This window comes from Oncorhynchus gorbuscha, unplaced genomic scaffold (assembly GCF_021184085.1).
Source record: "Oncorhynchus gorbuscha isolate QuinsamMale2020 ecotype Even-year unplaced genomic scaffold, OgorEven_v1.0 Un_scaffold_915, whole genome shotgun sequence".
Taxonomy (NCBI): domain Eukaryota; kingdom Metazoa; phylum Chordata; class Actinopteri; order Salmoniformes; family Salmonidae; genus Oncorhynchus; species Oncorhynchus gorbuscha.
This window is the reverse complement of record NW_025745878.1, coordinates 188,446-212,193: the sequence shown is the minus strand read 5'-3', so window position 1 is coordinate 212,193 and position 23,748 is coordinate 188,446. Positions and strand designations below refer to the sequence as shown.

The 23,748-nt window shown below is 46.2% G+C and overlaps 2 protein-coding genes across 2 annotated transcripts in view; one reads left to right on the top strand and one right to left on the bottom strand.

Moving 5' to 3' along the window:
* Positions 1–23,748, bottom strand: part of LOC124020802 (parvalbumin alpha) — a 74,121-nt gene that overhangs the window by 22,929 nt on the left and 27,444 nt on the right. The gene's annotated exons all lie outside the window — the stretch shown is intronic.
* Positions 6,710–23,748, top strand: part of ncf4 (neutrophil cytosolic factor 4) — a 76,980-nt gene continuing 59,941 nt past the window's right edge. Inside the window, exons 1-4 of the mRNA XM_046336077.1 lie at positions 6,710–7,068; positions 8,336–8,420; positions 8,794–8,953; positions 23,018–23,088. Of these exons, the coding sequence (XP_046192033.1) occupies positions 7,034–7,068; positions 8,336–8,420; positions 8,794–8,953; positions 23,018–23,088 (351 nt within the window). The 5' untranslated portion in view covers positions 6,710–7,033. The remainder of the gene's footprint in view (positions 7,069–8,335; positions 8,421–8,793; positions 8,954–23,017; positions 23,089–23,748) is intronic.

The following is a 23,748-nucleotide window of genomic DNA, read 5'->3' as shown; positions in this document are numbered from 1 at the left end:
AATCCCGGCAAAATGTTCTCACTTCTCTGCTTCTCTGGGTGTGAAGTAACAGTGAATCCCGGCAAAATGTTCTCACTTCTCTGCTTCTCTGGGTGTGAAGTAATAGTGAATCCCGGCAAAATGTTCTCACTTCTCTGCTTCTCTGGGTGTGAAGTAATAGTGAATCCCGGCAAAATGTTCTCACTTCTCTGCTTCTCTGGGTGTGAAGTAATAGTGAATCCCGGCAAAATGTTCTCACTTCTCTGCTTCTCTGGGTGTGAAGTAATAGTGAATCCCGGCAAAATGTTCTCACTTCTCTGCTTCTCTGGGTGTGAAGTAATAGTGAATCCCGGCAAAATGTTCTCACTTCTCTGCTTCTCTGGGTGTGAAGTAATAGTGAATCCCGGCAAAATGTTCTCACTTCTCTGCTTCTCTGGGTGTGAAGTAATAGTGAATCCCGGCAAAATGTTCTCACTTCTCTTCTCTGCTTCTCTGGGTGTGAAGTAATAGTGAATCCCGGCAAAATGTTCTCACTTCTCTGCTTCTCTGGGTGTGAAGTAACAGTGAATCCCGGCAAAATGTTCTCACTTCTCTGCTTCTCTGGGTGTGAAGTAATAGTGAATCCCGGCAAAATGTTCTCACTTCTCTGCTTCTCTGGGTGTGAAGTAACAGTGAATCCCGGCAAAATGTTCTCTTCTGGTCTCTGCTTCTCTGGGTGTGAAGTAATAGTGAATCCCGGCAAAATGTTCTCACTTCTCTGCTTCTCTGGTGTGAAGTAATAGTGAATCCCGGCAAAATGTTCTCACTTCTCTGCTTCTCTGGGTGTGAAGTAATAGTGAATCCCGGCAAAATGTTCTCACTTCTCTGCTTCTCTGGGTGTGAAGTAATAGTGAATCCCGGCAAAATGTTCTCACTTCTCTTCTTCTCTGGGTGTGAAGTAATTTGAATCCATGCAAAATGTTCACCAACTTCTCTAATAATGTATATGTGAAAAGGGAAGTATAAAAAATGTTCTCACTTCTCTGTGAATCCCACAAAATGTTCTCACTTCTCTGCTTCTCTGGGTGTGAACTCACTCACTGAACGCACGCACGCAAAATGTTCTCACTTCTCTGCTTCACACCAACTGATGTGACCTTGGTGTTAAAAACACACTTGGATGTCTGAAGCTTGGAACAGCCAAGCTATGGGTCTAGTGTGTGTTTCTATTATGGGCTTCACCACTTGTGTCCAAATACATATCTACATTTCATCACGGGGATTTGACGACACACACAAACACTCGGTTTCAAATTGTCTGTGTAGTCAGTTGGCCACACAGTGTGAGAATATAGAGGGAATCGAAATGTCCTCTGTCATCTCTTTAAATGCCCAGATATTGGCAAGGATATATGCATGTACACATACAATGTTCTCACACATACATGCACAAGCATACACACACTGAGTGTACAAAACATTAAGGACCAGGGATGCTGGTCCATGTTGACTCTGTTTCCCACAGCTGTGTCAAGTTGTCTGGATGTCCTTTGGGTGGTGGACCATTCCTGATACACACGGGGAACTGTTGAGCGTGAAAAATCCAGCAGCGTTGCAGTTCTTGACACAAACCACTGCGTCTGGCACCTACTACCATACTCTTTTCAAAGGCACTTCAATATTTGGTCTTGCCCATAATCACTCTGAATGGCACACATACACAACCCTTGTCTCAATTGACTCAAGGCTTAAAAATGATTATTTAACATGTCTCTTCTCCTTCATCTACACTGATTGAAGTGGATTTAACAAGTGACAGGGATCCTAACTTCCCCTGGTGTCCTTAATGTTTTGTACATTCAGTGTACACTGCTGACTGTTCCCTCTACAAGATGCCTGAATAACTGATGTAGATATGAAGTTAGGAGATGGACATACGGACTATGTACTTTCTCTCTCTCTTTCTCCCCCAACTCTCCCCATCTCTCTTTCTCTTCCCCCTCTCTTCCCACCTCTCTTCCCACCCTCTCTCTTTCCCCCTCACTCTTCCTCCCTCCTCTCACCCCCTCTCTCTTTTCCCCATCTCTCTTTCCCCCCTCTCTCCCCCAGTCTCTTTCTCCACCCCTCCCTCTTCCTCCCTCCTCTCTTTTCCCCCTCTCTCTCCCCATCTCTCTTCCTCCCTCCTCTCTCTTTCCCCCTCTCTTTCTCTGCTCTCTCTTTCCCCCACTCATTCTCCCATCTCTTCCTTCCTCCTCTGCTCTTCCCCCTCTCTCTCTCCCCCTCCCTCTTCCTCCCTCCTCTGTCTTGTCCCCTCTGTCTCTTTGGGTGGTGGACTCATTCTCTGATCTCTCTTTCCCCCTCTCTCATTCTCCCATCTCTCTTTCCTCCCTCTCTGCTCTCTTCCCCCAAACTCACTCTCCCATCTCTCTTCCTCCCTCCCATCTCTCTTTCCCCCTCTCTCTCCCCATCTCTCTTCCTCCCTCCTCTCTCTTTCCCCCTCACTCTTCCTCCCTCCTCTCACCCCCTCTCTCTTTCCCCCCTCTCTCCCCCTCTCTTTTCTCCCCATCTCTCTCTCCCCCCTCTCTCTTCCTCCCTCCTCTCTCTCCCCCTCCCTCTTCCTCCCTCCTCTCTCTTTCCCCCCTCTCTCTCCCCATCTCTCTTCCTCCCTCCTCTCTCTTTCCCCCTCTCTTTCTCTGCTCTCTCTTTCCCCCTCTCTCATTCTCCCATCTCTCTTCCTCCCTCCTCTCTCTTCCCCCTCTCTCTCTCCCCTCCCTCTTCCTCCCTCCTCTCTCTTTCCCCCTCTCTCTTTCCCCCTCTCTCTCCCCATCTCTCTTCCTCCCTCATCTCTCTTTCCCCCTCCCTCTTCCTCCCTCCTCTCTCTTTTCCCCCTCTCTCTCCCCATTTCTCTTCCTCCCCTCTCTCTCTTTCCCCCTCTCTCTTTCTCCCCATCTCTCTCCCCATATCTCTCCCCCTCTCTCTCTCTCCCCTCTCTCATTCTCCCCATCTCTCTTCCTCCCTCCTCTCTCTTCCCCCTCTCTCTCTCCCTCTTCCTCCTCCTCTCTCTTTCCCCCTCTCTCTCCCCATCTCTCTTCCTCCCTCCTCTCTCTTTCCCCCTCTCTCTCTCTCCCCTCTCTCTTTCCCCCTCTCTCTTCCTCCCTCCTCTCTCTTTCCCCCTCACATCTCTCTTCCTCCCTCCTCTCTCTTTCTCCGCTCTCTCTTTCCCCCTCTCTCATTCTCCCCATCTCTCTTCCTCCCCCTCTCTCTCCCCCCCCTCTCTCTCCCCCTCCCTCTTCCTCCCTCCTCTCTCTTTCCCCCTCTCTCTCCCCATCTCATTTCCTCCCTCCTCTCTTTCTCCCCATCTCTCTTCCTCCCTCTCTCCCCCTCTCTCTCTCTCTCCTCTCTCATTCTCCCCATCTCTCTTCCTCCCTCCTCTCTCTTCCCCCTCTCTCTCTCCCTCTTCCTCCTCCTCTCTCTTTCCCCCTCTCTCTCCCCATCTCTCTTCCTCCCTCCTCTCTCTTTCCCCCCACTCTCTCTCTCCCCTCTCTCTTTCCCCCTCTCTCTTCCTCCCTCCTCTCTCTCCCCCTCCCTCCTCTCTCTTCCCCCCTCACATCTCTCTTCCTCCCTCCTCTCTCCTTCCCCCTCTCTTTCCCCCTCTCTCATTCTCCCCATCTCTCTTCCTCCCCCTCTCTCTCTCCCCCTCCCTCTTCCTCCCTCCTCTCTCTTTCCCCCTCTCTCTCCCCATCTCATTTCCTCCCTCCTCTTTCTTCCTCCCTCCTCTCTCTTTCCCCTCTCTCTTCCCCCCCCTCTCTCTCTCTTCCCCTTCTCTCATTCTCCCCATCTCTCTTCCCCCTCTCTCTTTCTCTCCCCCTCTCTCTTTCTCCCCTCTCTCTTTCTCCCTCCTCTCTCTTTCTCCCCCCTCTCTTTCCCCCTCTCTCTTCCTCCCACCACTCTCTTTCCCCCTCTCTCTTCCTCCCTCCTCTCTCTTTCCCCCTCTTTCTCCCCCTCTTTCCTTCCTCCTCTCTCTCTTCTACCCTTTACTGTTCTCTTCTACCCTTTACTGCTCTCTTCCCCCTTTACTGCTCTCTTCTACCGTGTACTGCTCTCTTCTCCCTTTACTGCTCTCTACTACCCTGTACTGCTCTCTTCTACCCTTTACTGCTCTCTTCCACCCTGTACTGCTCTCTTCTACCCTGTACTGCTCTCTTCTACCCTTTACTGCTCTCTTCTACCCTTTACTGCTCTCTTCTACCCTACCACTCTCTTCTACCCTTTACTGCTCTCTTCTACCCTGTACCATTCTCTTCTACCCTTTACTGCTCTCTTCCACCCTGTACTGCTCTCTTCTACCCTGTACTGCTCTCTTCTACCCTTTACTGCTCTCTTCTACCCTTTACTGCTCTCTTCTACCCTGTACTTCTCTTCTACCCATCTGCTCTCTTCTACCCTGTACCCTCTCTTCTACCCTGTACTCTCTTCTACCCTGTACCGCTGTCTTCTACCCTGTACTCTCTTCTACCCTGTACTGCTCTCTTCTACCCTGTACCATCTCTTCTACCCTGTACTGCTCTCTTCTACCCTGTACCGCTCTCTTCTACCCTGTACTGCTCTCTTCTACCCTTCTGCTCTCTTCTACCCTGTACTGCTCTCTTCTACCCTGTACCGCTCTCTTCTACCCTGTACCGCTCTCTTCTACCCTGTACTGCTCTCTTCTACCCTGTACTGCTCTCTTCTACCCTCTCTTCTACCCTCTCTTCTACCCTGTACCGCTCTCTTCTACCCTGTACTGCTCTCTTCTACCCTGTACTGCTCTCTTCTACCCTGTACTGCTCTCTTCTACCCTGTACTGCTCTCTTCTACCCTGTACCCTCTCTTCTACCCTGTACCGCTCTCTTCTACCCTGTACCGCTCTCTTCTACCCTGTACTGCTCTCTTCTACCCTGTACTGCTCTCTTCTACCCTTTACTGCTCTCTTCTACCCTGTACTGCTCTCTTCTACCCTGTACCGCTCTCTTCTACCCTGTACCTCTCTTCTACCCTGTACCGCTCTCTTCTACCCTGTACCGCTCTCTTCTTTTACCGCTCTCTTCTACCCTGTACCGCTCTCTTCTACCCTGTAATGCTCTCTTCTACCCTGTACCGCTCTCTTCTACCCTGTACTGCTCTCTTCTACCCTGTAATGCTCTCTTCTACCCTGTACTGCTCTCTTCTACCCTTTACTGCTCTCTTCTACCCTGTACTGCTCTCTTCTACCCTGTACCGCTCTCTTCTACCCTGTACCGCTCTCTTCTACCCTGTACTGCTTCTTCTACCCTTCTCTTCTACCCTGTACCGCTCTCTTCTACCCTTTACTGCTCTCTTCTACCCTGTACCGCTCTCTTCTACCCTTTACTGCTCTCTTCTACCCTGTACTGCTCTCTTCTACCCTGTACTGCTCTCTTCTACCCTGTACTGCTCTCTTCTACCCTGTACTGCTCTCTTCTACCCTTTACTGCTCTTTCTACTGCTCTCTTCTACCCTTTACTGCTCTCTTCTACCCTGTACTGTTCTCTTCTACCCTTTACTGTCTTTTCTACCCTGTACTGCTCTCTTCTACCCTTTACTGCTCTCTTCTACCCTGTACTGCTCTCTTCTTTACTGCTCTCTTCTACCCTGTACTGCTCTCTTCTACCCTTTACTGTTCTCTTCTACCCTGTACTGCTCTCTTCTACCCTGTACTGCTCTCTTCTACCCTGTACTGCTCTCTTCTACCCTGTACTGCTCTCTTCTACCCTGTACTGCTCTCTTCTACCCTGTACTGCTCTCTTCTACCCTGTACTGCTCTCTTCTACCCTGTACTGCTCTCTTCTACCCTTTACTGCTCTCTTCTACCCTGTACTGCTCTCTTCTACCCTGTACCATTCTCTTCTACCCTTTACCGCTCTCTTCTACCCTGTACTGCTCTCTTCTACCCTTTACTGTTCTCTTCTACCCTGTACTGCTCTCTTCTACCCTGTACTGCTCTCTTCTACCCTTTACAGCTCTCTTCTACCCTGTACTGCTCTCTTCTACCCTGTACTGCTCTCTTCTACCCTGTACTGCTCTCTTCTACCCTGTACTGCTCTCTTCTACCCTTTACTGCTCTCTTCTACCCTGTACTGCTCTCTTCTACCCTTTACTGCTCTCTTCTACCCTTTACTGCTCTCTTCTACCCTGTACTGCTCTCTTCTACCCTGTACTGCTCTTTTCTACCCTGTACTGTTCTCTTCTACCCTTTACTGCTCTCTTCTACCCTGTACTGCTCTTTTCTACCCTGTACTGCTCTTTTCTACCCTGTACTGTTCTCTTCTACCCTGTACTGCTCTCTTCTACCCTGTACTGATCTCTTCTCTGACATCTAGTGAAAAGGAATCGACTACATGTTACAACTGGGGGCCAAAGGCCTCAGATTAGATAGTGTCTTCAACGGATCCTTCCCTTATTATGAGGGCAGATTGAAGAACAGGTGCTGAGGCCAAGCATTCTATCTGCAGACAACAGAAGACATACAACATACATGGTCCATTTATCAATTAGTGGCTATTTTACTCTGCCAGTTGCATGATTGTACAATGCCTGATGTTGCCAGTTGCATTGTAATTGACATACTTTTCAAGCTTGAACGAACCCACACAGTAGTCGAGAGAGCAATAGTGAGAGAGGGAGATATATGTGTGTGCGTTTTAACCTATTTTAACCTAGCAAGTTTACATCTGCATCTGCATTTTATTTGATTCTCTGTTAAGAGGCTCGAGAACAACAAGACACCGTTTCCCTCCCCATCCACCTCAGCAAACTTCAGAAACGGGCGCTGCGTGTAGCCTAATCATTTTGGGGAACTTGATTTTGGCTTCCTGATTGCACACGTTCCGCTCTGTCGCCTGTTTGCGCCTTCTGATCGCGTTCGTTCCGCTCCATGAAACCACTTTGCGAGTCTGTAGCGGATTTTCAGTTCAGGTTTCTGTTCATCGAAGGAGGGTTGAAGTGAGAGGCGACTGTACTGTGTTCTGATAAATCCATCCGAAAGTTTCATTCTTCAATCGGCCCGGTCTCCATCAACATGTCGACGCTGCCCAAGCAACTACGAGACGAGAGGTGAGTTACGAGGCTAGTGGTGACAGCGGTTGTTGAAGGCAGCATAGGACTGTTAGGAAATGTGAACTTCTGATTCCAGAACTGTTGTTAATGTGCGTTTATGTAACCCTTATTTTACCAGTTAAATCGACTGAGAAGTGAGAAGAGGAGGGGGGATGAATGAGCCAACTGGGAACAGGGGAAGATTAGGTGGCCATGATGTGAGGGCCAGATTGGGCATTTAGCCAGTAACTAGGCAATGGAATAGTAACAGCGAAGATATTTCCCCTTTTATCTGTGGTAGGAACCTATTCTTCTATAATGTATGCAGCGCGTTTCCAATCTTTCTAGAACAGTCATCTGTCACGATTGTGAATTTGAAACTAAACTAAATTCCATAATAGTCACCAGAGTGACTCCTTTTGCAACATTCACCCTACATAAATGCGAGTGTGTACGCTATGACGTGTGTTTCCTCGCACCACAGGTGCAGTATGTATGTGTATGTGTGTGTGTGTGTGTGTGTGTGTGTGTGTGTGTGTGTGTGTGTGTGTGTGTGTGTGTGTGTGTGTGTGTGTGTGTGTGTGTGTGTGTGTGTGTGTGTGTGTGTGTGTTTATTATTATTATTATTATGTGTGTGTGTGTGTGTGTGTGTGTGTGTGTGTGTGTGTGTGTGTGTGTGTGTGTGTGTGTGTGTGTGTGTGTGTGTGTAGGGCTGTGTGTATATATATATGTGTGTGTGTGTGTGTGTGTGTGTGTGTGTGTGTGTGTGTGTGTGTGTGTGTGTGTGTGTGTGTGTGTGTGTGTGTGTGTGTGTGTGTGTGTGTGTAGGGCTGTGTGTATATATATGTATGTGTGTGTGTGTGTGTGTGTGTGTGTGTGTGTGTGTGTGTGTGTGTGTGTGTGTGTGTGTGTGTGTGTGTGTGTGTGTGTGTGTGTGTGTGTGTGTGTGTGTGTGTGTGTGAGAGAGAGAGTTCTCGGTGCCATGAAGCCCTGTACATCAGCCTGCGGTTGGACTGCTCTAACCTGTCTGATATGTTGCTGATGTTCTATAACCCCCAGGGTTCTTTCCCAATCCATGTTTGTATATATTAGTGACGTCATACAGCACGTCTTGAAGCTGAACGTCACCTAAGCATTTGTTTACTTCTTAGTTCACCTCACCTCCTCTCCTCTCCTCTCCTCTCCTCTCCTCTCCTCTCCTCTCCTCTCCTCTCCTCTCCTCTCCTCTCCTCTCCTCTCCTCTCCTCTCCTCTCCTCTCCTCTCCTCTCCTCTCCTCTCGCTCAGTGATTTTGACCAGCTTCCACATGACATTCCCATCAGTGCCACCATCGCAGACATTGAGGAGAAAAAGGGCTTCATCGACTATTATGTAAGTGTGTCTCTGTATGCTGGTGAACACTGACCACACAACCCATGAGTTAGAATGGTGAGAACGCTTTAAACGCTAAGAATGGTGTGAAAAGCATCTCAAAAGCTCATGTAAGAATCCTCCCTCCCTCCCTCCCTCACTCCCTCACTCCCTCACTCCCTCACTCCCTCACTCACTCACTCACTCACTCACTCACTCACTCACTCACTCACTCACTCACTCACTCACTCACTCACTCACTCACTCACTCACTCACTCACTCACTCACTCACTCACTCCCTGCTCTCCTCGCCTCCTCCTCCTCCTGTTCCCCTCCTCCTCCCCCTCCCTCCCTCCCTGCTCTCTCCCTGGTCCCCCCCCTGTCTCCCGGCAGCGTTTTGTGATGGAGGTAAGGACCAGAGGTGGTAGTAAGTACCTGATATACCGGAGGTACAGCCAGTTCTTCAACCTGCACAGTGACCTGGAACTGAAGCATTCACCTGGAGACCAGGGCACATCTGGACCTAACACCTGCAGGCTGCCCACCCTGCCTGGTAAGAGGGGGTGGAGGGGTGGGGGGTGTGTGTGTGTGTGTGTGTGTGTGTGTGTGTGTGTGTGTGTGTGTGTGTGTGTGTGTGTGTGTGTGTGTGTGTGTGTGTGTGTGTGTGTGTGTGTGTGTGTGTGTGTGTGTGTGTGTAGGGCTGTGTTATATGTATGTGTGTGTGTGTGTGTGTGTGTGTGTGTGTGTGTGTAAGTTTTATTTTATGTGCTTTTGCACATATACATATTATGTGTATGCCGTTGGGTGTGTCATTGTACATGAATGTTCGGTATGTTGGGTATGAGTTATGTAAAAACATAATTCACCCTGTCATAGTTCACTTCTCTCCCGGGTGTAAGAATACCTAGCATTGTGTAAAACACACCATATCAGATAAACCAGGACTACTATTCCCTCTCAGTGTTAACACCATATCAGATAGACCAGGACTCCTATTCCCTCTCAGTGTTAACACCATATCAGATAGACCAGGACTCCTATTCCCTCTCAGTGTTAACACCATATCAGATAGACCAGGACTCCTATTCCCTCTCAGTGTTAACACCATATCAGATAGACCAGGACTCCTATTCCCTCTCAGTGTTAACACCATATCAGATAGACCAGGACTCCTATTCCCTCTCAGTGTTAACACCATATCAGATAGACCAGGACTCCTATTCACTCTCAGTGTTAACACCATATCAGATAGACCAGGACTCCTATTCCCTCTCAGTGTTAACACCATATCAGATAGACCAGGACTCATATTCCCTATCAGTGTTAACACCATATCAGATAGACCAGGACTCCTATTCCCTCTCAGTGTTAACACCATATCAGATAGACCAGGACTCCTATTCCCTCTCAGTGTTAACACCATATCAGATAGACCAGGACTCCTATTCCCTCTCAGTTTTAACACCATATCAGATAGACCAGGACTCCTATTCCCTCTCAGTGTTAACACCATATCAGATAGACCAGGACTCCTATTCCCTCTCAGTGTTAACACCATATCAGATAGACCAGGACTCCTATTCCCTCTCAGTGTTAACACCATATCAGATAGACCAGGACTACTATTCCCTCTCAGTGTTAACACCATATCAGATAGACCAGGACTCCTATTCCCTCTCAGTGTTAACACCATATCAGATAGACCAGGACTACTATTCCCTCTCAGTGTTAACACCATATCAGATAGACCAGGACTCCTATTCCCTCTCAGTGTTAACACCATATCAGATAGACCAGGACTCCTATTCCCTCTCAGTGTTAACACCATATCAGATAGACCAGGACTCCTATTCCCTCTCAGTGTTAACACCATATCAGATAGACCAGGACTCCTATTCCCTCTCAATGTTAACACCATATCAGATAGACCAGGACTCCTATTCCCTCTCAGTGTTAACACTATATCAGATAGACCAGGACTCCTATTCCCTCTCAGTGTTAACACCATATCAGATAGACCAGGACTCCTATTCCCTCTCAGTGTTAACACCATATCAGATAGACCAGGACTCCTATTCCCTCTCAGTGTTAACACCATATCAGATAGACCAGGACTCCTATTCCCTCTCAGTGTTAACACCATATCAGATAGACCAGGACTCCTATTCCCTCTCAGTGTTAACACCATATCAGATAGACCAGGACTCCTATTCCCTCTCAGTGTCAACACCATATCAGATAGACCAGGACTACTATTCCCTCTCAGTGTTAACACCATATCAGATAGACCAGGACTCCTATTCCCTCTCAGTGTTAACACCATATCAGATAGACCAGGACTCCTATTCCCTCTCTGTGTTACTGGATATTATGAAGACGTCAGTCAGTCCAAACACTTTTACTTTATTCAGCATTTACACACACACACACACACACACACACACACACACACACACACACACACACACACACACACACACACACACACACACACACACACACACACACACACACACACACACACACACACACACACACACACACACACACACACACACACACACACACACACACACACACACAAAAACAGAAAGTGAGTGAGTGAGTGATCGAACCAGGGACAGAGCCAAAAAGAGACAGACAGACAGACAGACAGACAGACAGACAGACAGACAGACAGACAGACAGACAGACAGACAGACAGACAGACAGACAGACAGACAGACAGACAGACAGACAGACAGACAGACAGACAGACAGACAGACAGACAGACAGACAGACAGACAGACAGACAGACAGACAGACAGACAGACAGACAGACAGACAGACAGACAGATACAAGGAGAGAGAGGGAAAGACAGATACAAGGAGAGAGAGAAAGACAGAGAGAGAGAGAGAAAGACAGACAGAGAGAGAGAGAGAAAGACAGAAAGACAGACAGAGAGAGTGGGAGAGAAAGACAGAGAGTGGGAGAGAAAGAGAGAGAGTGGGAGAGAAAGAGAGAGAGTGGGAGAGAAAGAGAGAGAGTTGGTAGAGCATGGCGCTTGTAACGCCAGTGTAGTGGGTTCGATCCCCGGGACCACCCATACGTAGAATGTATGCACACATGACTGTAAGTCGCTTTGGATAAAAGCGTCTGCTAAATGGCATATATTATTATTATTATTATATTATTATTATTATTATTATTATTAGAAAGAGAGAGAGTGGGAGAGAAAGAGAGAGAGAGTGGGAGAGAAAGAGAGAGAGTGGGAGAGAAAGAGAGAGAGTGGGAGAGAAAGAGAGAGAGTGGGAGAGAAAGAGAGAGAGTGGGAGAGAAAGAGAGAGAGTGGGAGAGAAAGAGAGAGAGTGGGAGAGAAAGAGAGAGAGTGGGAGAGAAAGAGAGAGAGTGGGAGAGAAAGAGAGAGAGTGGGAGAGAAAGACAGAGAGTGGGAGAGAAAGACAGAGAGTGGGAGAGAAAGACAGAGAGTGGGAGAGAAAGACAGAGAGTGGGAGAGAAAGACAGAGAGTGGGAGAGAAAGACAGAGAGTGGGAGAGAAAGACAGAGAGTGGGAGAGAAAGACAGAGAGTGGGAGAGAAAGACAGAGAGTGGGAGAGAAAGACAGAGAGTGGGAGAGAAAGACAGAGAGTGGGAGAGAAAGAGAGAGAGTGGGAGAGAAAGAGAGAGAGTGGGAGAGAAAGAGAGAGAGTGGGAGAGAAAGACAGAGAGTGGGAGAGAAAGACAGAGAGTGAGAGAGAAAGACTGAGAGTGAGAGAGAAAGACTGAGAGTGAGAGAGAAAGACTGAGAGTGAGAGAGAAAGACAGTGGGAGAGAAATACAGTGGGAGAGAAATACAGTGGGAGAGAAAGACAATGGGAGAGAAAGACAGAGAGTGGGAGAGAAAGACAGAGAGAGAAAGACAGAGAGTGGGAGAGAAAGACAGAGAGTGGGAGAGAAAGACAGAGAGTGGGAGAGAAAGACAGAGAGTGGGAGAGAAAGACAGAGAGTGGGAGAGAAAGACAGAGAGTGGGAGAGAAAGACAGACAGAGAGGAAGACCGACAGAGTGAGAGAGAAAGAGAGAAAGACATATCGTTCCTATAAATACATTGTTACAAGGCTCTTACTGATTAGGCTCCGATAGCTCTGAGCATCGTTGCTAATAAAGATTTATGACCTTGAATGGGGATGATGACCATCGATTGGACAGAGGCTGACAGTCTCTCCCCTCTATATGTCTGTCTCTCCCCTCTATATGTCTGTCTCTCCCCTCTATATGTCTGTCTCTGACTCTATATGTCTGTCTCCTTCTCTATATGTCTGTCTCTCCTTCTCTGTATGTCTGTCTCTCCTTCTCTATATGTCTGTCTCTCCTTCTCTGTATGTCTGTCTCTCCTTCTCTGTATGTCTGTCTCTCCTTCTCTGTATGTCTGTCTCTCCTTCTCTGTATGTCTGTCTCTCCTTCTCTGTATGTCTGTCTCTCCTTCTCTGTATGTCTGTCTCTCCTTCTCTGTATGTCTGTCTCCTTCTCTATATGTCTGTCTCCTTCTCTATATGTCTGTCTCTCCTTCTCTGTATGTCTGTCTCTCCTTCTCTGTATGTCTGTCTCTCCTTCTCTGTATGTCTGTCTCTCCTTCTCTGTATGTCTGTCTCCTTCTCTATATGTCTGTCTCCTTCTCTATATGTCTGTCTCTCCTTCTCTGTATGTCTGTCTCTCCTTCTCTGTATGTCTGTCTCTCCTTCTCTGTATGTCTGTCTCTCCTTCTCTGTATGTCTGTCTCTCCTTCTCTGTATGTCTGTCTCTCCTTCTCTGTATGTCTGTCTCTCCTTCTCTATATGTCTGTCTCCTTCTCTATATGTCTGTCTCCTTCTCTATATGTCTGTCTCCTTCTCTATATGTCTGTCTCCTTCTCTATATGTCTGTCTCCTTCTCTATATGTCTGTCTCCTTCTCTATATGTCTGTCTCCTTCTCTATATGTCTGTCTCCTTCTCTATATGTCTGTCTCCTTCTCTATATGTCTGTCTCCTTCTCTATATGTCTGTCTCTGACTCTATATGTCTGTCTGTCTCCTTCTCTATATGTCTGTCTCCTTCTCTATATGTCTGTCTCCTTCTCTATATGTCTGTCTCCTTCTCTATATGTCTGTCTCTGACTCTATATGTCTGTCTCCTTCTCTATATGTCTGTCTCCTTCTCTATATATCTGTCTGTCTCCTTCTCTATATGTCTGTCTCCTTCTCTATATGTCTGTCTCCTTCTCTATATGTCTGTCTCCTTCTCTATATGTCTGTCTCTGACTCTATATGTCTGTCTCCTTCTCTATATGTCTGTCTCCTTCTCTATATATCTGTCTGTCTCCTTCTCTATATGTCTGTCTCCTTCTCTATATGTCTGTCTCCTTCTCTATATGTCTGTCTCCTTCTCTATATGTCTGTCTCTGACTCTATATGTCTGTCTCCTTCTCTATATGTCTGTCTCCTTCTCTATATGTCTGTCTCCTTCTCTATATGTCTGTCTCTGACTCTATATGTCTGTCTCCTTCTCTATATGTCTGTCTCCTTCTCTATATATCTGTCTGTCTCCTTCTCTATATGTCTGTCTCCTTCTCTATATGTCTGTCTCTGACTCTATATGTCTGTCTCCTTCTCTATATGTCTGTCTCCTTCTCTATATATCTGTCTGTCTCCTTCTCTATATGTCTGTCTCCTTCTCTATATGTCTGTCTCCTTCTCTATATGTCTGTCTCCTTCTCTATATGTCTGTTTCCTTCTCTATATGTCTGTCTCCTTCTCTATATGTCTGTCTCCTTCTCTATATATCTGTCTGTCTCCTTCTCTATATGTCTGTCTCCTTCTCTATATGTCTGTCTCCTTCTCTATATGTCTGTCTCCTTCTCTATATGTCTGTCTCTGACTCTATATGTCTGTCTCCTTCTCTATATGTCTGTCTCCTTCTCTATATATCTGTCTGTCTCCTTCTCTATATGTCTGTCTCCTTCTCTATATGTCTGTCTCCTTCTCTATATGTCTGTCTCCTTCTCTATATGTCTGTCTCCTTCTCTATATGTCTGTCTCCTTCTCTATATGTCTGTCTCTGACTCTATATGTCTGTCTCTCCTTCTCTATATGTCTGTCTCTCCTTCTCTATATGTCTGTCTCCTTCTCTATATGTCTGTCTCTGACTCTATATGTCTGTCTCTCCTTCTCTATATGTCTGTCTCTGACTCTATATGTCTGTCTCTCCTTCTCTATATGTCTGTCTCTGACTCTATATGTCTGTCTCTCCTTCTCTATATGTCTGTCTCTGACTCTATATGACTGTCTCCTTCTCTATATGTCTGTCTCCTTCTCTATATGTCTGTCTCTCCTTCTCTATATGTCTGTCTCTCCTTCTCTATATGTCTGTCTCCTTCTCTATATGTCTGTCTCCTTCTCTATATGTCTGTCTCCTTCTCTATATGTCTGTCTCCTTCTCTATATGTCTGTCTCCTTCTCTATATGTCTGTCTCTCCTTCTCTATATGTCTGTCTCCTTCTCTATATGTCTGTCTCCTTCTCTATATGTCTGTCTCCTTCTCTATATGTCTGTCTCTGACTCTATATGTCTGTCTCTCCTTCTCTATATGTCTGTCTCTGACTCTATATGTCTGTCTCTGACTCTATATGTCTGTCTCTCCTTCTCTATATGTCTGTCTCTGACTCTATATGTCTGTCTCTGACTCTTCTCTGTCTCTCTTCTCTATCTGTCTCTCCTTCTCTATATGTCTGTCTCCTTCTCTATATGTCTGTCTCTGACTCTATATGTCTGTCTCTCCTTCTCTATATGTCTGTCTCTGACTCTATATGTCTGTCTCTCCTTCTCTATATGTCTGTCTCTGACTCTATATGTCTGTCTCTCCTTCTCTATATGTCTGTCTCTGACTCTATATGACTGTCTCCTTCTCTATATGTCTGTCTCCTTCTCTATATGTCTGTCTCTCCTTCTCTATATGTCTGTCTCTCCTTCTCTATGTCTGTCTCCTTCTCTATATGTCTGTCTCCTTCTCTATATGTCTGTCTCCTTCTCTATATGTCTGTCTCCTTCTCTATATGTCTGTCTCCTTCTCTATATGTCTGTCTCTCCTTCTCTATATGTCTGTCTCCTTCTCTATATGTCTGTCTCCTTCTCTATATGTCTGTCTCCTTCTCTATATGTCTGTCTCTGACTCTATATGTCTGTCTCTCCTTCTCTATATGTCTGTCTCTGACTCTATATGTCTGTCTCTCCTTCTCTATATGTCTGTCTCTCCTTCTCTGTATGTCTGTCTCTCCTTCTCTATATGTCTGTCTCCTTCTCTATATGTCTGTCTCCTTCTCTATATGTCTGTCTCTGACTCTATATGTCTGTCTCTCCTTCTCTATATGTCTGTCTCTGACTCTATATGTCTGTCTCTCCTTCTCTATATGTCTGTCTCTCCTTCTCTGTATGTCTGTCTCTCCTTCTCTATATGTCTGTCTCTGACTCTATATGTCTGTCTCCTTCTCTATATGTCTGTCTCCTTCTCTATATGTCTGTCTCTGACTCTATATGTCTGTCTCTCCTTCTCTATATGTCTGTCTCTCCTTCTCTGTATGTCTGTCTCTCCTTCTCTATATGTCTGTCTCCTTCTCTATATGTCTGTCTCCTTCTCTATATGTCTGTCTCCTTCTCTATATGTCTGTCTCCTTCTCTATATGTCTGTCTCTGACTCTATATGTCTGTCTCTCCTTCTCTATATGTCTGTCTCTGACTCTATATGTCTGTCTCTCCTTCTCTATATGTCTGTCTCTCCTTCTCTGTATGTCTGTCTCTCCTTCTCTATATGTCTGTCTCTGACTCTATATGTCTGTCTCCTTCTCTATATGTCTGTCTCCTTCTCTATATGTCTGTCTCTGACTCTATATGTCTGTCTCTCCTTCTCTATATGTCTGTCTCTCCTTCTCTGTATGTCTGTCTCTCCTTCTCTATATGTCTGTCTCTCCTTCTCTATATGTCTGTCTCTGACTGTATATGTCTGTCTCTGACTGTATATGTCTGTCTCTGACTCTATATGTCTGTCTCTGACTCTATATGTCTGTCTCTGACTCTATATGTCTGTCTCTCCTTCTCTATATGTCTGTCTCTCCTTCTCTATATGTCTGTCTCCTTCTCTATATGTCTGTCTCCTTCTCTATATGTCTGTCTCCTTCTCTATATGTCTGTCTCCTTCTCTATATGTCTGTCTCTGACTCTATATGTCTGTCTCTGACTATATATGTCTGTCTCCTTCTCTATATGTCTGTTTCTCCTTCTCTATATGTCTGTCTCTGACTGTATATGTCTGTCTCCTTCTCTATATGTCTGTCTCCTTCTCTATATGTCTGTCTCCTTCTCTATATGTCTGTCTCTGACTCTATATGTCTGTATCTGACTCTATATGTCTGTCTCTGACTGTATATGTCTGTCTCTGACTGTATATGTCTGTCCTTCTCTATATGTCTGTCTCCTTCTCTATATGTCTGTCTCTGACTGTATATGTCTGTCTCTGACTGTATATGTCTGTCTCTGACTGTATATGTCTGTCTCTGACTGTATATGTCTGTCTCTGACTGTATATGTCTGTCTCTGACTGTATATGTCTGTCTCTGACTCTATATGTCTGTCTCTGACTCTATATGTCTGTCTCTGACTCTATATGTCTGTCTCTGACTCTATATGTCTGTCTCTGACTCTATATGTCTGTCTCTGACTGTATATGTCTGTCTCTGACTGTATATGTCTGTCTCTGACTCTATATGTCTGTCTCTGATTGTATATGTCTGTCTCTCCTTCTCTATATGTCTGTCTCTGAATCTATAGGTCTGTCTCTGACTCTATATGTCTGTCTCTGACTGTATATGTCTGTCTCTGATTGTATATGTCTGTCTCTCCTTCTCTATATGTCTGTCTCTGAATCTATATGTCTGTCTCTGACTCTATATGTCTGTCTCTGACTCTATATGTCTGTTTCTCCTTCTCTATATGTCTGTCTCCTTCTCTATATGTCTGTCTCCTTCTCTATATGTCTGTCTCTGACTGTATATGTCTGTCTCCTTCTCTATATGTCTGTCTCCTTCTCTATATGTCTGTCTCCTTCTCTATATGTCTGTCTCCTTCTCTATATGTCTGTCTCCTTCTCTATATGTCTGTCTCTGACTGTATATGTCTGTCTCCTCTATATGTCTGTCTCCTTCTCTATATGTCTGTCTCTGACTGTATATGTCTGTCTCTGACTCTATATGTCTGTCTCTGACTGTATATGTCTGTCTCTGATTGTATATGTCTGTCTCTCCTTCTCTATATGTCTGTCTCTGAATCTATATGTCTGTCTCTGACTCTATATGTCTGTCTCTGACTCTATATGTCTGTCTCTGACTCTATATGTCTGTCTCTGACTCTATATGTCTGTCTCTGACTCTATATGTCTGTCTCTCCTTCTCTATATGTCTGTCTCTGACTCTATATGTCTGTCTCTGATTGTATATGTCTGTCTCTACTTCTCTATATGTCTGTCTCCTTCTCTATATGTCTGTCTCTGACTCTATATGTCTGTCTCCTTCTCTATATGTCTGTCTCCTTCTCTATATGTCTGTCTCCTTCTCTATATGTCTGTCTCTCCTTCTATATATGTCTGTCTGTCTGTCTCTCCTTCTCTATATGTCTGTCTGTCTGTCTCTCCTCCTCTATATGTCTGTCTGTCTCTCCTCCTCTATATGTATACCTCACCTCGCTCATCAACTTATCCCTGACCGCTGGCTACGTCCCTTCCGTCTTCAAGAGAGCGAGAGTTGCACCCCTTCTGAAAAAACCTACACTCGATCCCTCCGATGTCAACAACTACAGACCAGTATCCCTTCTTTCTTTTCTCTCCAAAACTCTTGAACGTGCCGTCCTTGGTCAGCTCTCCCGCTATCTCTCTCAGAATGACCTTCTTGATCCAAATCAGTCAGGTTTCAAGACTAGTCATTCAACTGAGACTGCTCTTCTCTGTATCACGGAGGCGCTCCGCACCGCTAAAGCTAACTCTCTCTCCTCTGCTCTCATCCTTCTAGACCTATCGGCTGCCTTCGATACTGTGAACCATCAGATCCTCCTCTCCACCCTCTCCGAGTTGGGCATCTCCGGCGCGGCCCACGCTTGGATTGCGTCCTACCTGACAGGTCGCTCCTACCAGGTGGCGTGGCGAGAATCTGTCTCCTCACCACGCGCTCTCACCACTGGTGTCCCCAGGGCTCTGTTCTAGGCCCTCTCCTATTCTCGCTATACACCAAGTCACTTGGCTCTGTCATAACCTCACATGGTCTCTCCTATCATTGCTATGCAGACGACACACAATTAATCTTCTCCTTTCCCCCTTCTGATGACCAGGTGGCGAATCGCATCTCTGCATGTCTGGCAGACATATCAGTGTGGATGACGGATCACCACCTCATGCTGAACTTCGGCAAGACGGAGCTGCTCTTCCTCCCGGGGAAGGACTGCCCGTTCCATGATCTCGCCATCACGGTTGACAACTCCATTGTGTCCTCCTCCCAGAGCGCTAAGAACCTTGGCGTGATCCTGGACAACAAACTGTCGTTCTCAACTAACATCAAGGCGGTGGCCCGTTCCTGTAGGTTCATGCTCTACAACATCCGCAGAGTACGACCCTGCCTCACACAGGAAGCGGCGCAGGTCCTAATCCAGGCACTTGTCATCTCCCGTCTGGATTACTGCAACTCGCTGTTGGCTGGGCTCCCTGCCTGTGCCATTAAACCCCTACAACTCATCCAGAACGCCGCAGCCCGACTAGTGTTCAACCTTCCCAAGTTCTCTCACGTCACCCCGCTCCTCCGCTCTCTCCACTGGCTTCCAGTTGAAGCTCGCATCCGCTACAAGACCATGGTGCTTGCCTACGGAGCTGTGAGGGGAACGGCACCTCAGTACCTCCAGGCTCTGATCAGGCCCTACACCCAAATAAGGGCACTGCGTTCATCCACCTCTGGCCTGCTCGCCTCCCTACCACTGAGGAAGTACAGTTCCCGCTCAGCTCAGTCAAAACTGTTCGCTGCTCTGGCTCCCCAATGGTGGAACAAACTCCCTCATGACGCCAGGACAGCGGAGTCAATCACCACCTTCCGGAGACACCTGAAACCCCACCTCTTTAAGGAATACCTAGGATAGGATAAAGTAATCCTTCTCACCCCCTCCCCCCTTAAAATATTTAGATGCACTATTGTAAAGTGGTTGTTCCACTGGATGTCATAAGGTGAATGCACCAATTTGTAAGTCGCTCTGGATAAGAGCGTCTGCTAAATGACTTAAATGTAAATGTAAATGTAAATATGTCTGTCTGTCTCTCCTCCTCTATATGTCTGTCTGTCTCTCCTCCTCTATATGTCTATCTCTCCTTCTCTATATGTCTGTCTGTCTCTCCTTCTCTATATGTCTGTCTGTCTGTCTGTCTCCTTTCTCTATATGTCTGTCTCTCCTTCTCTATATGTCTGTCTCTCCTCCTCTATATTTACATTTACATTTAAGTCATTTAGCAGACGCTCTTATCCAGAGCGATGTCTGCCTCTGCTTCTCTATATGTCTGTCTCTGACTCTATATGTCTGTCTGTCTGTCTCTCCTTCTCTATATGTCTGTCTGTTTGTCTCTCCTTCTCTATATGTCTGTCTGTCTGTCTCTCCTTCTCTATATGTCTGTCTCTCCTTCTCTATATGTCTGTCTCTCCTTCTCTATATGTCTATCTCTCCTTCTCTATATGTCTGTCTGTCTCTCCTTCTCTATATGTCTGTCTGTCTCTCCTTCTCTATATGTCTGTCTGTCTCTCCTTCTCTATATGTCTGTCTGTCTCTCCTTCTCTATATGTCTGTCTGTCTCTCCTTTTCTATATGTCTGTCTGTCTCTCCTTCTCTATATGTCTGTCTGTCTCTCCTTCTCTATATGTCTGTCTGTCTGTCTCTCCTTCTCTATATGTCTGTCTGTCTGTCTCTCCTTCTCTATATGTCTGTCTGTCTCTCCTTCTCTATATGTCTGTCTGTCTCTCCTTCTCTATATGTCTGTCTGTCTCTCCTTCTCTATATGTCTGTCTGTCTCTCCTTCTCTATATGTCTGTCTGTCTCTCCTTCTCTATATGTCTGTCTGTCTCTCCTTCTCTATATGTCTGTCTGTCTCTCCTTCTCTATATGTCTGTCTCTCCTTTTCTATGTCTCCTTCTCTATATGTCTGTGTCTGTCTCTCCTTTTCTATGTCTCCTTCTCTATATGTCTGTGTCTCCTTCTCTATATGTCTGTCTCTCCTTCTCTATATGTCTGTCTGTCTGTCTGTCTGTCTGTCTGTCTGTCTGTCTGTCTGTCTGTCTGTCTGTCTGTCTGTCTGTCTGTCTGTCTGTCTGTCTGTCTGTCTGTCTGTCTGTCTGTCTGTCTGTCTGTCTGTCTGTCTGTCTGTCTGTCTGTCTGTCTGTCTGTCTGTCTGTCTCATCTCTTTTGTCTCTATCTTTCTGTCTTTGTCCCAAACAGTTGGATTTCTGCCAAGACTGAATACCTGTTTAACAGAATAATTAGTGTCTCTCTGCAGGTGTACACTAGAAAACAAGGATTTTATTGTTATTATTCTCTCTCTCTCTCTTTTCTCTCTCTCTCTCTCTCTCTCTCTCTCTCTCTCTCTCTCTCTCTCTCTCTCTCTCTCTCTCTCTCTCTCTCTCTCTCTCCCCGCTCCACCCTCCCCCCCCCTCTCCCAATGTTATGTCCTGTTCTGTACTCTCACAGTAACATAATGGAGATGAAGACTCTAAAGTCCAGAGATAGAGTTACAGTAGAGGACTGTCAGTGAACTCTCTCACACACATATACACTTGGGCACGTGCCGTTTAAGCTCCCGAACGGCCAGCTTTTCAATGTACACATTGGCTTAATGATGATCATGGAACTAATCATCAGTTCTCTCTATTTCCATTCAAATGAAAAGAGAGATGGACCCAGATAATGAGAGATGGAGAGAGACGGAGGGAGATGGGGAGAGAGAGAGATGAGAGGGAGATGGAGAGGGAGATGGAGAGAGAGAGAGAGGAGGGAGATGGAGATGGAGAGAGATGGAGGGAGATGGAGATGGAGAGAGAGATGGAGAGAGATGGAGAGAGAGAGAGAGAGAGAGAGAGAGAGAGAGAGAGAGAGAGAGAGAGAGAGAGAGAGAGAGAGAGAGAGATGGAGAGACGGAGGGAGATGGAGAGAGAGATATGGAGGGAGAGATATGGAGGGAGATGGAGAGAGATGGAGAGAGAGAGATGGAGAGACAGATGGAGAGAGACGGAGGGAGATGGAGAGATGGAGAGGGAGAGATGGAGAGAGAGAGATGGAGAGAGAGATGGAGAGAGAGATGGAGAGAGACAGATGGAGAGAGACAGATGGAGAGAGACAGATGGAGAGAGACGGTGGGAGATGGAGCGAGATATGGAGAGAGATGGAGAGAGAGAGAGATGGAGAGAGAGATGGAGAGAGAGATAGAGAGAGAGATAGAGATGGAGAGAGATGGAGCCAGATATGAGTGATGGAGGGAGATGGAGTCGGAGAGAGATCCAGAGGGAGAGATGGTGGGAGATAGAGATGATCACAGGCATTAGATGGGGCTAAATTAGTTGTAGCTTCTCTCTCTCTCTCTCTCTCTCTCTCTCTCTCTCTCTCTCTCTCTCTCTCTCTCTCTCTCTCTCTCTCTCTCTCTCTCTCTCCTCTCTCTCTCTCTCTCTGTCCTCTCTCTCTCTCTCTGTCTGTCCTCTCTCTCTCTCCCTCTCCTCTCTCTCTGTCCTCTCTCTCTCTCTCTCTCTGTCTCTCTCTCTCTCTCTCTCTCTCTCTCTCTCTCTCTCTCTCTCTCTCTCTCTCTCTGTCCTCTCCTCTCTCTTTCTCTCTCTGTCCTCTCCTCTCTCTCTCTGTCCTCTCCTCTCTCTCTCTGTCCTCTCCTCTCTCTCCTCTCCTCTCTCTCTCTCTCTCTGTCCTCCCTCCACTGCAGCAACAACAAATGTGAGTAATAATGTGGATTATGATTCAAGGACATTTTTGTAGGATTTGATACATTTTTCATTTAGGGAAAATCAAGTGTGCCATATTAAAGGGAAAAGTACAAACTTTAGAGGCCTTTTAGGCCTTCTGTAGCTCAGTTGGTAGAGCATGGCGCTTGTAACGCCAGGGTAGTGGGTTCGATCCCTGGGACCACCCATACGTAGAATGTATGCACACATGACTGTAAGTCGCTTTGGATAAAAGCGTCTGCTAAATGGCATTTATTATTATTATTATTATTAAACCTCGAATACACTACAAGTTTTCATTCTCTGCTGTGCATGAAAATTCTCAGTGACAAAAGAGTGATCAAATGAAGATCCTACATATGTGGCCTGTGGGATGTTTCATTAACATATCATCAACTCTGATGAGAAATGCAATTAAAATGTCATTATGTTGTTGATATTTATGCAACCACCCAAAGGCAATACTGTCAACCTTGAAATGAGTTATTTCGGATTGATCGATTTCCAGAAAGGAAGAGTTTTAGTTATTGGTTGGTCTTGTTGGAGGGTAAAACGTCGGGAGACTATCTATGGTGTGTGTCTTTGTGTGTCTCTAGGTAAAGTGTTCATTGGCAATAAGAAGGAGATTGCAGAGAATAGAATTCCAGAACTCAACACTTATATGAAGGTAAGTCATACGGAGAATATACCCCGAGTGTAAACTATGATCCCCTATTGATGTCACCTGTTAAATCCACTTCAGTCAGTGTAGGTGAAGGGGAGGAGACGGGTTAAAGGTGAAGGGGAGGAGACGGGTTAAAGGTGAAGGGGAGGAGACGGGTTAAAGGTGAAGGGGAGGAGACGGGTTAAAGATGAAGGGGAGGAGACGGGTTAAAGGTGAAGGGGAGGAGACGGGTTAAAGGTGAAGGGGAGGAGACGGGTTAAAGGTGAAGGGGAGGAGACGGGTTAAAGAAGGATTTTTAAGCCTTGAGACAATTAAGACATGGATTGTGTATGTTTCTCATTCAGAGTGATTATGGGCAAGACAGAAGATTTAAGTGCCTTTGAACGGGGTACAATATTATGAGCCAGGCACACTGGTTTGTGTCAAGAACTGCAATGCTGCTGGGTTTTTTACAATCAACAGTTTCCCATGTGTATCAAGAATGGTCCACCACCCAAAGGACGTCCAGTCAACTTGACACAACTGTGGGAAGCATTTGGCAACATGCAACATGGGCCAGCATCCCCGTGGAACGCTTTCGACACCTTGTAGAGTCCATGTCCTGACGAACTGAGGCTGTTCTGAGGGCAAAAGGGGGCACAACTCAATATTAGGAAGGTGTTC